Source organism: Lepisosteus oculatus, chromosome 10 (genome assembly GCF_040954835.1).
Source record: "Lepisosteus oculatus isolate fLepOcu1 chromosome 10, fLepOcu1.hap2, whole genome shotgun sequence".
NCBI lineage: Eukaryota > Metazoa > Chordata > Actinopteri > Semionotiformes > Lepisosteidae > Lepisosteus > Lepisosteus oculatus.
Genome location: NC_090705.1, coordinates 36,926,379 through 36,942,973, shown reverse-complemented (window position 1 = coordinate 36,942,973; position 16,595 = coordinate 36,926,379). Strand labels below are relative to the sequence as shown.

At 32.5% G+C, this 16,595-nt stretch overlaps 1 protein-coding gene across 11 annotated transcripts in view; it reads left to right on the top strand.

The window, feature by feature from the left end:
- The window catches only part of csmd3b (CUB and Sushi multiple domains 3b), a 553,423-nt gene that overhangs the window by 325,959 nt on the left and 210,869 nt on the right, over positions 1 to 16,595 (top strand). For all 11 annotated transcript variants that reach the window (XM_015357110.2, XM_069195150.1, XM_015357108.2 and 8 more), the window contains 3 exons: positions 236 to 357; positions 15,831 to 15,934; positions 16,261 to 16,373. In XM_015357110.2, the coding sequence (XP_015212596.2) occupies positions 236 to 357; positions 15,831 to 15,934; positions 16,261 to 16,373 (339 nt within the window). The remainder of the gene's footprint in view (positions 1 to 235; positions 358 to 15,830; positions 15,935 to 16,260; positions 16,374 to 16,595) is intronic.

Below are 16,595 nucleotides of genomic sequence, written 5' to 3'. Positions count from 1 at the left end.
TAAATTATATGCATTTACAGATCCCATTAAAGTTACTGTATTTCTTTTTCAATGCTCTCTTTCCACATATTTTGGCCATTTCAATGCTTCCCTGCAATTCATTGTACACATCTGATGGATACATAAAATATACAAATTTGTATGGTATGGATGGATTGGTATGTGAATAATTAACCTTTGAAATGTCTAGCAATTGAATAACATTTACAGTATTTATATTTTTGTTTTCTTTTAGTAAAAACATGTGGATCAAATCTTCAAGGACCTGCTGGTACATTTACATCACCTAATTTTCCAATCCAGTATGAAAGCAATTCTCAATGTGTCTGGATAATTACAGCTAGCAACCTCAATAAAGTAAGTGAATTTCTGTATTTGTCCGCAATACAATATTACTTTATTGGATATTGGATCTACAATATGGTTCTAGTTTTTATTGTTTTATTGTTTTTCGAAAACTATGCCTGAGATTCGGAATTTGCGTATCTGATCCAAGAAATACATTAAGGTTTGTTTGTCAGATGTAAAAGATTGACTTTTGCTCTTTGAACTAATCTATATTTTTGTCAAATGTAAATGTGGATTATATCTATATTTTTTTTAGTTCACCTCCTGTGCACTCCATCTGAATGATAATCTGTTATGCATTCCCGGCATGTTTAGGTCCTTAGCTCTTCTGAACTCCCAAGTTTCTTCTCTGGGTACCTTTCACTCACATCTAAAACTGCCATTAGGAATTTACTATTACCGTTTATCTTTGGTAATGACATTGGGAGGCCCCAAAGGCCTAACCTTTTGCCCTACCATGGCACCCTTCATTTCTCACTATATAAACAGGGCCATCTCTGAGTTATGTATTGCATGGACCTGGTGCATGGTTTAATTTATATGCTGATGATGCTAAGCTCTGTATCTTTTTCAAGGTCCCTTTTTTAACCAACCCAGTGTAGGTTACCTTTTAAGACTATGGAAAGCTTTGTTCACAGAATAACACTTTTTGATATTGTAAGCAGTTACACTTTTTGCAGCAAATGATTCCTGAATGATTTTAAATTATATTTTAAATTGATTAGATACTCATATTTTGAAAAGAAATATCTAGTTTCTAAGTATCCAAATTCAAAACCAATTAATGCTCTTTAAGAATTCTTATTTTCAAAGTACATGCATGTTTTACTCATAAAAGTAATATACCATTAAGAAGATTTCTAAATCTAGCCTGAAAACAAATTAGAAATGATCCATACAGAGGATCGTAACTAGGGAATATTTGTGCATCACATAGAAACCATAGTTGTTGCCTTTTCCTTGCATTTTAAGATTCTGACAGCTCATCCAGCATAGATGGAACTTGTTTTGTTTATGTACAGCCTTGAATTTAGTTGGCATCCTTGATAAAGCATTTCAATGCCTATTCACTAGAATATACAGTAAGACAAGGTGAGATGTGCAGCTTCTGTCTTGCAAATGATCATTCATTTTTAATGCAAAACTCTTTTCTTTTTATCGACTTTTTGAGGAACATAAAATTTTGCTGTGCATTCTTTGTAAACTTTGTAGACGTGTACAATCTTAATGTGTGCAATATGAAAAGATATTCATTCAGCCAAATAAGATAAGATTTCCTCTAAAAGTTAATTTAGTGCAGTGATAGTACAAGGGCCTCTGCATAGTCTAAAGAAACATTTTCATTTCAGTGGTCTGCTGCTTTGAGTTTTATTTACAGTTTTATTTATTTGAAAATGTTACTGCTTAGAATAAACTTAAAAAAGGTTTATCAATATGATGTTTAAAAATAAATGATCAAAGGGACAAAATGAGCAAAGATCACTACATTCATTACATGTTGCAAAGAATAACAAGATGGATAACAGAAGTTGTATATATGCATTTATGCATATACAGATGCAACCATTCAAAATGCACTGTAAAACCCTGTACGGCGTGAAATTATCTACAGTTCAGCACGTTATACCGCAGTAAGTGATTGGCTGGCCAAAATGACCGACAGTCGGCACTCATGGTGCATTGGTTGTTAGTGAAACGATGGCTTAATGTGATCTCTTTACTGTCCATGTTTAAATCTGCTTAGTATTGAATATTAATAAGGAATTTTACAACTAAAGGGAAATTTTAGTAGCTGAACATAAAAACAAGAGAAGCATAATGCGTCTGAAGGTCATAAATTATATTAATTAAGGAACATAAACATATTATGTAAACTGCATATGGCTGGTATTGGTAGGTTAAATAAAAAATACACACCAGTATTCCACTTTCTTCATAAACATTTTAAGCATCAAAGTCTTTCATTTAGTTACATACTGTGGTTATTTTGGAAAAGTTTTTACGTGCTCCCTCTGACTATATTAAGTTTATTTACTTCATAAAAAGTTATAATGTTGTAACCTTTTTTATGAATATTTGTGCTCGTTACCGCAGTAAAAAAACACATACTTTTTAGAATTTGATTAATAGGGAATATCGTATGGAATCACGTATCTAAAGAAATTAATAATGATATAGTTATATTCATATAGCTCAAATTATTACAGTAGTACACTTTCTTTGTTAACATTTGACTCATTACTACTACAAGAACAATATTAGCTTTTTGTGTTAAAAGAAATGAATGTCATAATGTTTCCAAAACATCCACTTGTGATACTTTAGCTGCTTAGTTACATGATTCCATATTAATATAACTATCAAGTAATGTTAAATCACTACAACATTTATCTTTTTACAATAACAGCAAGTGGTGTTCTTATTATGTATTCTTAGAAAAGGATAAAACGTTATAACTTTTTATAAAGTACAGAATATAATCTTAATAATGTTAGAACAAGCGCGTTAAAACCAGAACCCATATAAGTTACCAATTAAAGACTTTAATCCATAAAATATTTATGTATAATTAAAATAATAATGACAGAAGGTTGTGTACTTTTATCCAACTGAACAATCTTGCATTTATATAAAAAGAACTTTATATAAAAAGTCTAAAGACTATACAACTTAAATTCTTAATTGGAAAAAGATTGTCCCTCAGCAGTGACCAGGATTCAAAAACATTAAGCTTTATTAGCTCTACCTGGTGCTTTTACAAGGTGCTATTATCATATTTCAATTAACGTGGTATTTTGTGCCATGCCCACCGCGTTTTAGCACTATGTACCTGTCACATTTTGAATGGCTGGATCTGTATATACATTTTGTAACATCGCACTGTAATACAAAATAAGAATGCAGTACATATATTTAATTTGATGGACTTTATTGTTGCTTTATTGCATTACAGCACTGTGCACTATGTCTGGATAAAAATATCATAACATATGCAAAAACTTGATGTTAGGTCTCCCTTTTAATATTTTTATGTGATAACAGATACTGTACATGTCTGTGTATAGATCTGTGGACAGTTAACCTTTTGATGGAGAAAGTATACATTATCAGTGAAAATGGATGGATGTTTCAATTTGCAAGAATTTTAATCTCAGTGCTTAGTTTAGGGGGAATTTTTACAACCTGGTCACAAAACTGTAATGGCATAAGAGCAGAGAGACATATGGCAAGGATACTTCTAACTGGGATCATCTGTATATTGTTACAAAATAAAACTACACTATACATTATCATGTGTTGTGGTTTCTCTACCCAGTCAGAGGGCGATTACAATATAACTTACTCCAAGCTAACACTTTCTAATCCTGCTCCTCTGACCCTAGTGTCAAATAGTTAAATAACTGAGCTCAGCTGGAATGAAAAACAAAACTGAGGTCATGAGGACTAGGAAGCTCATACCTCTCCTTAGAATTGGAACTGATACAGCTGTAATATCCCAATAGTAATCTTAAGGAGGTAAGGCTTCTATTTAAAAAAAAATAGCTACAGTAAACTACCACATTTTTCATGCTGCAGTATCTTGGTTCTGGCAATTAGAACTTAAAATACTCCTTTATGATTATTACAGACAGCATTTGTAATTGATAAATGGTGTTTGTGCTGCAGAACAAAGCTGAAAAGGAATATTACTGATCCAGTGTTACACAATTAAGTTTTGCAATTAATATCTGTAGGTTATATGAAATCCAATATTAGATATGTTTTTTAATTGTAGGATTTGTGATAGATTTTATTAATTCTGGGAAAACACATTTTAGGGTAGTGTTAATTAATTGGTTTCATTATACTGTAAATTGCTACTGGTTTTGCCACAACATTTCCATGGGATTTAGACCTAGCCAGACTAGGCCACTGTAAAACTACAACATTTCTGATTCTGCAGTCATTCTTTTGTAAGTCCACTTGGACAGACATTCTTGGCTTGACATTCTCCTTTAGATTCTTCTGATACAAAGCAGAACTTCTGGTTGTATCAATGATGGGAGGTGTCCAGGTCCTGAGGCAGCAAAGCAGCCCCAAGCCATCATGCTCCTATGCTAAAAGCAGTGTTGGGGTTTTGCCAAACAACATTTCTTATTGGGGCCAGGGAGGTTTACCTTTGACTCATCCGTTCAGAGAACATTGTTCCAGAAGCCTTGTGGATCATCCATGTGTTTTTTAGCAAACTTCAGACAGCAGTGTGTTCTATAAGGCTGTGGTTTTCTCCTTGTCAGTTTTCCATGAACAGTTTTCTTGATCATCCATTTTCTGATAGTAGGTTCGTGAACGGTAACATTAGTCAAGGAGAGAGTGGTCTGCAGTTTCTTGGATGTTGCCCTGTGGTTCTTTGTAACTTCCTTGAGGATTTTTAGGATTGTTCTTGGAGTGATTTTGGAAGGACAACCACTCCTGTGTACAGTGACTGTGGTCTTGAACTTTTTATCTGTCTGATAGTGGGTTGGTGGAGCCACAGATGCTATGAAATGTTTTATAACCCTTTTCAGACCTATGAACATCAATAACTCTTTTTCTGAGTTCTTCAGAAATTTCCTTAGATTACAGCGTGACTTGTTTCCTTTTACCTCAGTAAAGATCAAATTCACAATGTTTCTAATATGTTTATAGGATATGTCCTTCCAAACTCAGACCCTGTGATCTACTTAAGTATTTAAGCACCTGATTCTAATTATTCTCTTAATTGTGTTTATGAAACTTGGGGTTCGCTTACTTTTTCACATCCCATTGCACACACTGACATTTCCCTTACTGTTAACACAACCCAGCAATCCTCCTGTATACCACTGAAAGCTGGGATCCATCAAGCGTTAGTCAATGTCCTCACTTCCAATGCATTCAAAACCGCATCTACAGGATTCCACTGAACATATACACCTTGTTGGGTAGAAAAGGAATATGAGGGAAGTGGAAACCCACATATTGCTTCAATTCTAATGGGGCTAATTAGACTCTGAACAACTGTGGCAAAAAAGCTGAACCAATAGAAAGGTTTGACTTTTTGCACTTAAATCTAAATTCCTGGGCCCACCTCAGCACTTGTTTCCCAATTAAAAGAACCATCAAAAAAGTCATATCACACCTCAAAACTTCAAAATGAGATAACAGTGAACTCTGAAAGTGTAGTGGGAATGATAGAGTAGCTTCCAGCAATCTCCAGTATCCACCTAAAATTTCTCAATGCACTCTCTTGGTAAGGTCAACCGTGCATTCGAAACAAGAAACAGAATATCCACTGGCCTCAACCGCAATCCAACAAATGGACATTAAACCCTAAAATCAGCCACCAGTTTTGCTATTTCAAAAAACACCATGCAATAGGACAAAAGTGGTGTTCATAATTTGACATGAGAATGTTAGGAAGAAAAACAGAAATGCTTAAATAAGCCAAAAATCTACAAAAAGATTTAATTATTGAAAATATTTTATTATTCTACTTAACAAGGTCCTGCCAGATGCATTTAAAACTAAAAACACCAATCTTAAAATGTCTTCTTCACATGGAGTAATTTAAAATATTGAACTCAAATGGAATATTTCTATAATTGCAGCAAATTATAAAATGATGAACAATTTAAATGTAGCTCATGTAACTCAAATGTAGCAGAATTTATCATGGACACTTAAAACATTAGGTGTTATTGCTTCATTTATCTTTTTATGATGAAGTTTAACAGTATCGTTCTTATTTAATTTCTTCTTCAACTTTTGTGGGAGCAAATTTAAGGCAATTAGATGTAATTGAATTTGCCAACACATTTTCACTAGGACAGCCCACTCTAATTGATTTTAAATGCACAAGTGTTCATATGCAAGAGCTTTGTAATTTCTTTCCAGACCAGAGGTATTTCATTGATGGCTATCTCTTAAGATACAGTGTTACGAAATTAGTTAAGGACTGGTAAGCATCAGTATTTTAATTTATCTTGTTCATTGTATTTTATCATTTTGGAACATGTTAATACATTTCCTGGTGTCATCCTTTTACATTCTTTAGTGTTAAAATGTTTATTTGGGTGGTTTTGTTTTCTAAGTGAATGCTCACAAAACACTTCTTATTAACATTCTTTCACTCTGTGTTTGGAGGGCTAAGAAGGGAGCAAGATGTCCTGATATTTATAGATTTAATTACACCCATTTTCTAGTGCATCAGACACACAACACTAGCTAAGGAGTAATTTAATGTGTGAGTTAATACACTGCTGTTTCTGGGAATGATATGATTGAACAATTCCACCAAAGTGTTGCTTTATTAGGCAGAAACTTGATCAGGCTGTCCTTTAATTATTAATTTATTACAGTGTAATGACTGGTCACAGAAGTACCCTTTTAAGATTCAGTACAGATTTTAAAATATTTATGAACGGTGTTTTTAATAATAATGTATTAATAATTTTATTATTTATTATTATTTTTTATTTATATATTTATTCTTTTTCCATTTAAATTAAATGTGAAAGTTAGTTTAAGGTGTGTAACTATTCGATGATGCAGCTGCAGATACAAAGAATTGTTGTGTTTTTTGTATGTGGTGAAATCAGGTGATCTGCCAGTAAACCAGATTTGATTTAGCAACAAAGAATGTTCTAAAATTGAAAGCACTTACTCTTTTTAAGATAATATCAGTGGATGTTTGGTTTAACCTTCAAATACTACTTTCTCCAGAGTTCAGTTCTACTTCAGAGATTATATCTTTTAAATACTAAGATTTAAAGAGGTCATGTACAGTTGTATAAACTGTCCACCAGTCACACATACAATGTATTTTGACTTTCAAAGTATGTACATTGTGTTTAAACTGATATAAAAAAATCAAATTACAGTATGAATTGTATGATTAACCACCAAAATATAAATTTTACAATATACAAGTACAGAGATTGCTGATTAATGTATTTTGCTCACAGTTCATTTTCAATGCTTTTGAACTTGGTGGAACATAGTGTTTTAAGTAATGACACTACTGCAATTATTTAATGTAAAAGTACATTTTCTATTGTACACTTTACTTGGTTTAGTAAGCCTAAATGTAAAGGTCGAGTCCTTCAGAAAAAGATGACAAAAACAGTAGATGCATCCTAATGGTTAAGAATCCAGATTACTTTCCAGAGCAGTGAGAGAATATAAGATCCTGTAATGCTGAAAAAGGAACTGCCTAGAGCAGTCAAATGCTTTCTCCTGCTTAGGAGCACTTTTATCATAAACATGGTGTCTCAATTGTGACTGGGAATCCATAACAGCAATTTATTTTTATTTATAAAATGGGATTTAGTTTTATTCACAGAGATGGTTTAATACATTCTTAGGAACTGGCAAAAAGTATTTTTTTCTGCCAAAGCAATAGATATCACTGCTTCTTTATAACCCAACTAGTTGAGAAAGGTTCACAGACAATAATAAATGTCCAGTTCTACGTATAATAATTTGTACGGAACATTAAAATTACTAGTGATTGTATAAAAATAAAACGTTTTAAGTATTAAAGACCTCTTAATGCTCTCAGAATGCAATGTGGCTTCGGATGGTACTTCTTGAGGATTTCAAAATCGTAAGGTCCACTACACGTTTTAAACTAGCTTCATTATTATTTGTCTGCAGGTGATCCTAAGATTCTTGTTTTCTGCTGCTGACAGTCATGCTGCTGTATCCTCTATTTAAAAGATATTACATTTTGATGTGCCTAAAAATACACAGATTATTGATTTGCTCAGTAGCAGACGTTTAATCAAACATTAGTAAACTGGTTAAACTGTCAGCACTTTTGGTATGTAAACCAGACATAGCAACATCAGGACATCATCTCACACTTAAACCAGGATAAATTTGTAATTTTGTCATGCAGAAATAAAATACCACATACATGGTGCCACTTGTATGTCATATATATATTCAATTTTGACAATGTACAGTAGTTTGAATTGATTAGAACTTCAGAGACTATATGGAGACCAGTTACAATAGAAATACCTTGTAGTGATGCAGTCTCGTTGCATTTATGCAATAGCTCATATTTGTTACCAAAGTTTTATTGCATATATACATATAATTTATATTTAAATTAAACACAAATACTATTACTTGCACTACATAAGCATTATAAGAACAAAAGACAAGGAAAATTATTGACTGGCATCAAAGCTGGGTTTGTTTTAAACGTTTAAATTAAGACTCACTTTCAGGGCTTTTTAGTGCCTTACAATCTATGGCAAGGTGTTAAGAAACCTTTTAATGGCTCAGGACACAACCACAACCTGTCTCAAGACTTTTCTTTTTTTGTGTCAAAATTGCAAAACAATAGATACTTTATCGTGTGTCCTCTGGAAGTGCAAATTTGTGGGAAGTACAGTATATGACTTGTGGAACAAAAAGCTCAGGGTAGCTTACATACAGTATATAAATAAGACAAAATATTCAGTAGCTGATTTGATCTGTATTTTCAACAGATTTGTACCATACACCTGTAATGTTTACAGTAGGTGCCAAGCATTAACATATTTTTTGTTTTCAATTATTCCAGCAGTTTCAGTTTTGGAAATTTAGTCCACTGTGTAAAATATGTACATCAATAGTCTATGTTAATAATTTTATAATGGACTTTACTAGTTCTGGGACTTCCAATTGAATACAAGCTTCCTGTTCATCTTTCTTTTTGTCCTTACATCTCTGCTCTGCAGTGCTTGCCTATGTAATCCTCTGGAAATTTATTTTGTCTTCCAATTGAAATAAAAGCTTCCTGGTTCATCTTTCTTTTTGTCCTTACATCTCTGCTCTGCAGTGCTTGCCTATGTAATTCTCTGGAAATTTATTTTGTCTTTGCAACCATTGCACCCAAGTGTTAAAGCAAATAGTTTGGCACAGTGGGAATCATGTTGTGGAAGCATTTGCATGCTTTGTAAATACTGTGGATCTCTTCTTAAATGTATATTCTTTTTCTATTTCTATTATCTATATGGGATCATTCCCTCTTTGCTCTTGGAGCTCTTGCTAGATGATGACCCTATTCTGAGGCTCTTGCAATGACACTAAAAAAATCTGGTTGGATGGTCTCTGTAACTAAAAAGATGATGACACTGCTTCCTCTGGCATTTGTTATTTTTAGCATGGAACACTCTACTGCTTGGGTTCATGGTCCCTTGGTTGTGCCACAAAGCCTTATGACATTGTGCTTCTAATACAGCTGTCTACATTAAGTTTGGAGAGCCTTTGGCCTGCAACCTGGAGTTCATTGTCACCATTAGTAGATGATCATTAGAATCATCGTTGACTGCATTTCTTTACCTAATATGTTTGTATTGATAATTTAACATTTCTGTGACAAATACATGGAACATTTCTAAACATTGCACTTGATTTATATATGGTTTTAGAGATAATGTTATATTGAAATAATATTTGTGAGCAGATCATTTGTTAGTGGTGAGTATAACAAAAGCCCACACTGTAGATGTAACAGTGATAGGAGGCTAAATAAAACAGTTTTGAAGTGCAATCATCATTCACCATTATTTGCCATTGTGTCTGAATTACAATTTAAAGAAAATATAATTAATTGTAATTTTCAAATTACAAAAGAAATGGGCTCAAAATACAGTAGGTTTAAAGGGGTATCACACGATCAAAAATAATGACAACAAATCAAAACACTAATCTTGAAATGTGAGTGTTAATAATGTAGAGCAACATAAAAAGTATCAAGCTGTTTTTTTATAGAATATAGAATCCGTAAATTACATGGTGTTTAGCTTTTTTTTATCTTAACCTTTCCTTACTATTACTCGAGTAAATATTATTACCCACAGTTTTATTTTTTGCAGTTTGTAGTTATTAATGCTCTAATAACTACAAACTATACTGTACTATACAATACTGAGTTGTACCCCTGAAAAAAAGACCAGTTTGGATAAGCAAATCAATCAATGTGAGATAGTTTAATAATGATAAAGCCCTTTGTCCCCTTCATTTATATAGCTATTTCGTTTATCTGGGTCTCACAATTTTGAGTGAGTCTGTAGGTTCAGCGGAAATGTAACAATTTTTATTATTTCATTATTTGTTTTAGATTTCCATTAAAATATAAATAAATGTTGACTTTAATTCTTAAAAAGTAATAAAGTAATAAAAATATAACTTCAGTCAATTATGCCATACTGAACATAGATTACATGATTTGGCTACCTGGTTTCAGAAAAAGTCAATCATAAAATATTGCTGCCTTTTAAATGTATCAATATCATTTGTGAGATCACATATTGCCAGTGATCTGCAAAATTGATGGTGGGTTGATTGATTTTTCACAGGGGAACTAAATTAAAAGCCATTTCATCTACATCTTCACAGATGAGCAATCCACTCACTGAGTAAATGTTCTACTCAAAGCTCCCATCAAGTTCAATGTCATCCTGTAGTTACAGATGAATAATACTGATATTTTTGTTAATAGAAATCAAATATGGTTAACTTAACAAATCACCTCACATTGTTGGTATTCTTATTTTGTTCTTCCTTATCAGCATAGAATGCTAAGGTATGTTGTTCAATTTTTGTGCCCAAAACAATTGAAATACATTACAGGGTTTTATTCCTGAAATGTTTGTGTAAATCTACAGTATGTGTATGTATAGTTTGCTGGAGTTTAACACAATATCACAGTTATGATGTAAAATATAGTGTTATCAAGTTGTGTCATCATTTGTCTTGTTTCTTTTTGGTGCGAATTAAGATGTCCATGTGATAGCTTGCCTTAGAAGTATAAATCACAGAGCAGAAAACTTGCAAGCCATTAATGACAAGTGAGAAACTGCAATAAATGAATGGAATAATAAGCAAGCCATATAATTTCTGGTACTTTTGCAGTTTGATGTTTTGTTCTCTGATGGAGTATATTTACTTTTTTATATTAAAAGGCTAATTCACTGAATTCAGTATTTAAAACATTTTACTGAGGTAGTGCAGGTGACTTGGAATGTTAAAAAGATAAAAATGTTGACAAGAATCTAATTGCCAGATGTTTTGGTGATATAATGAAATTCATCCGTCCATCTATTTTCTAACCACTTCATCCAGTTCAGGGTCAGAGGGGAGCTGGTCCCTATGCCAGTAAGCCAATGGGAACAAGGTGGGATACATCCTGGTCAGGATGCCATGCAATGCAGATGCAATGCTAACCACTATACCTTCGTGCTGCCCATATAATCTCATCATCATTTTAAGGATTACAACTTGATTTAAACAACAAAATTAACTGTAACAAAAAAGCCCATATGTGATGTAATGCTTCCTTTTCCCAGAATTGCAAACTACTAATTAAGAGAAATCTGACCAATTTTTAGTACAGTCAGTACCGCCTCTATGTGCATCAGGCAGAATCGCTGTGCTTCTGCAGAAACCAAGAACTGTTTTCTCAATAAAACTTTCTAACATTTTTTCCAAACTTATTTAGCGACTCACTTGGCAAAGATAAACATCCCAGCTGAGTTAAAGTTTGCAAAGCTTATGTTGCTATAATACTGTATATTATGAAGTTGAAGTGGCCCAAGCCAAGGTGTCAAGTTCTACTTAATTCCAGAAGTTCAGATGGCTTTGGTTTTAAAAGTGTTTAGTTTAGCTAACTCTAAAGTGTTTGTTATCATCCCTGATATTTTATTTTGTATAGTAAGAGCTAAATTTGTTTAATATTCATGCTTTCCAGTTTGACTCTATATTACAAAAAAATGTACAAAATTTTATTTGATGTATAACCTTAAATCTCTTTAGATATTAAGAAAAACTGTGATAACATTAGAATTCATAATGTTACAGTATGTCACAGTAGTTGCTCAAAATTACTGCATATTTAAAATATTCTAAAATAAACCTACATGTAGCTAACCAATTTTATAAATTTATAAGAAATGGGTAACATGCAATATAGCTTGATCTTGTTATATCTCAGCAATTAAATAGGGATAGGCTCTTGGAAAACAGAATTTGTACTGTGCATGGTGTTAGTATTAACCAGACTTTCAAAGCAATGCCCCAGTATGGTGATCACTGTGCTATAGAAGTTGTTATTGTGTTAGTTGAAGTTCTGATTGTTTGGTCTTTACAGATCACATGGCACTTATCAAAAGAACAGCTTAGCTAACCCTGACTATATTCTAGGCTCGGTTTGCTTTTAAAATTAAAAAGAATCTATGAAAATGCTAACAAACTGAAATATAGGGGACAATTTTACAATTTTTTAAAGCGAAGAGCATATGGTGAATTTTAGTTTTATGTTGTTGAATGTACACTGAACAATTCATAAACTACTGTATTTTATTACATAAAACTGGTGATGGTGCTATCTGAACTTAAAATACTAAAATATTTTGAATTGATTAAAATGTATTTTTCAATGAGTGTGCTTGAATCCCTGAAATATGTAATTCATTGCTAGTTTTATTTCTCTCCCGTTTGCAGTAATTATTCTTTGTCTCAGATCAATGAATGGATTTAATAACATTGAGAAATATTAATGACCTGTGGTATAATTTATTTGCCAAAACAATTTTGCATAAATCTTCTTGTGGCACAGAAAAAACTTGCTGCAGTGCTACTAATACACTTATGAAAGTTTTGAAAGTGTTGTATCTGTTATAAGTTATAAGTAAGTTTCTAAATTAACATTCACGGGACTGCAAGGATTCCTTGGATAACCCACAACTGTAAATAGACTTCCTTTTATTGTTGCACATGGGAAATTTGCTTTGCAGGGCAGTAAAATACATATAGTAACACAACACACAATAATGAATAATTAGAGACATACCTGTATATGTGTGATGATAAAGAATACTAAATATATACGGAAGTAAAATATACAATCAATTGTCCAAATTAAGCAGGCTAATAGCTGTAGGAGTAAAAGATAACTTGGTATCATTGAGTTTGAATCTACAGTAAGTAGTCAAAATCGACACCTGGATGAAAAGACCTGAAATTCACTGTGTAAGGGGTTGTCATGACAAATATAAGTAACAAGTACCCTTTTTTAGTAACTTTTGCTTCACATTCTCACTTTTCCCTGAACAATGTTACTGCAGCTGATTGGCTTTTTCCAGCTAATATGGGGATTCCAGTATTCCAGTTGCATCCAAACTGTCATTCTCTCGGCCAGATTGGTTAAGGCTAAAACAGTAACTCAAATTGTTTCCTCATCAAAGCAATTTCATAGAAAAAAATGTTTACTGTATAAAAACAACTGGATGGAAAACTGAAATGTGTATATGACACTGCTCTACTCTGAGTATAAACATTATCATAGCCATAAGTCAAATATAAATAAACAAAGCTTAAAAATACTTTCTTCAGTTGTGATGGGTCATACTACTTGTCTGTGCTCATCATCAGGTCTACTGCAATTTGCTGCTATTTTATTGTGGAAATAGAACTGCTCCTGCTATTGATTTAAATGTCTTCAGGATGTATTATTTTACTATTGTTTTTAGCTGTTTTGATACCATTACATTTTATTCTAGTCATGTTTATATTATGCTTCACTGACTCCAAAACTGTCTTTTTGCAAGTTGCAGTGAAGACAATTGTAGAAGGTAGTTATCTTCTTCTTTTATTCCTGCATTGATGGCTGATGTGTAATGCTAGTTCCAAGAATCAGCCTGCTGTGGGCCTCTCTGGCACATCAGCACACATACTATCTGTGATACAGGCTCCAGTGGCACCAAAATGACTCCCTGGAACATCATTATGACAACTGTCTGGAGTGAACTGGGTGGAACATTTCATAATGGTTATCAAGTAGGCACATCCATTCATATTTGTTTTGCCAGCTAGTCCAGAACAGCTCTGGGTGGCTTGACAATAGTGATGGTATCCCTGCATCACTACCTTTAATCTCCCACTAATCTGAACCCAGTATACTTACTTAAGCGTCACTATATTTTTTGTTCTCTCTTTTCTTCCCCATTTGTGAGTCAGATGCAGCTTTCTTATGCCTCAGCCAGAGCAAGATACTGCTTCTTTCTTCTTCCCCTTCCAATATGGACTTTAATACTAAACCTAACTAATAACATTAAATGAAGTGTCTCTGAGAGGTTGAGTCAAGGGCCTTAAATATGTCTGGTAGGGTATTGGCCTCTATAGTAGGATCTCCCAAGGGTCTTTATGGATTGTCTGGCACTATTATTATTGCACACTGGAATAGAGAATTATATTAATTTACTGAAAATTAATTCCTTTTGCCTGACTGCCACAGAATATGTTATAGAAGCACTAAAGATAAATCACAATGAACACATTGATTCAGAAGCAATGTACCTTATTTACAGTGACGTACAATGAAGATGCCATCTAATTTTTATTTTGAAAGATTCAAAAGTTAACATTTATTCTTTAATACTGTTTATTGAAACAAGTTTAACTCACTTACTTGCTTTCACATGATATAAGTTTCTGCAATGGGCTTATGTATTTTTTTTATTGATTCACATTATCAAAAAGAATACTTAAAAAGGTATTTTATGTCTGTTGTATACAGTAGTTATATTATCCTTTTATGTGAAGTTTGAAGACTGCATCCACCCTTTCTAAATGGAGTGTTTTGGTCGAATATACTGAGACATATTTGAAGGGCCAAAGAGTCATCTAGACAGGAAGTAAATGAATGTGCCCTCAAACTAAAATTAAAAATCAACATCAAGTTTGATTATTTGGTGTACTAGAAATATAAAGGTATACTTTAGCATTCTTTGAAAAGATTACTAAATTTTGCTTTGTGTAAAGGGTCTTTAGTAAAACAATGACACTTATTATTTAACTATAACAACAAGAACAATAATTGTAATAATGATAGTCCTTTATTTTAGATAGGCAATGTTATTCTATATTATGTTAAGAGATACCATCAAATAGGTACAAATTACTATGAAAATAAAATGATACATGTATTTCCTTATTACTGCTAGCCATTATATACAGTATTATAATTTTGAATTGGGTTCAAATACTTACAAGAGTAAAATCAATAGCTTTATTAATGGATGAGTATAGCACATTGTGCAAAATGAAAATATTTTATTTAAACTGAGTAATATATTACTTTAATTTTCATTCCAATATAGGCTTGTCTAAATTTGTTGGCTAAATCACATTTCTGATGCATGCATTTGTAGGTTACACACCATGTAATTAACTGTTTCTTTCTTTCGTGATGTTTTTTTAATGATGTACTAGTTGTCAGTGAGTCACTCTTTCCTGAAATAACTGAGTTAAATGAGTTAAATATCCCTATAAGAAAAAAAAACTATTAAAAATGGGCACTGCAAATCCAATTTGGCATATAAATTCACGTAATGCATTGAAGCATTTAATACTGTATATTGATTCTTTGGTTAACTATATTAATCTGCCAAATGCACATAATTCACATTTATTTCCCATTTTAACAATAGGTAATTCAAATTAACTTTGAAGAGTTTGACTTGGAGATTGGATATGACACATTAACCATTGGAGATGGAGGGGAGGTTGGAGACCCCAGAACAATACTACAAGTGTAAGTATGTTTCATAAGTATTGGCAGAGATGATGATCTCTGTGTGTTATATAGATAATAGATCATTTATCATAATTATCCCAAAACGCTCAAATGCATGAATGTATAAACATCTCTATTTTTATCACATTGATCATGCTCCTGTGAAATAAAGAATCAGCAGTAGAAGTTTTCCAAAAATGAAAAGCCAGTGATATAAATTACTAATATACAAAATATACAGTATATTGTCAAGTCTTACAAAATTACACAGACACCTTTTCACTGATTATAAATACAAAGCTGTATTTTAAAATCTGCTGTACTTTTCCTTATTCTGGATATAGGCTGACTGGGAGTTTTGTCCCTGACTTAATTGTAAGCATGACGCATCAGATGTGGCTGCATCTCCAATCAGATGAAAGTGTGGGATCTATCGGTTTCAAGATAAACTATAAAGGTAAATCAATATATATATATATCGTACTTTCGAATTAGTCTTGCATGACATGATGAGTTTGAAGCTTACTCAGTACTTAAAGCAGATTTACATGTGTTAAAATTCGACGTAAAAGTCAGAACTGCGCTTGTTATTGTAATGCATTTGTTTTTGTTTTCAGTTTGTTTGGTTCTTCATTATATTAAACAAAACTAATTTGGTTATTCATTCTGCTACATGTTT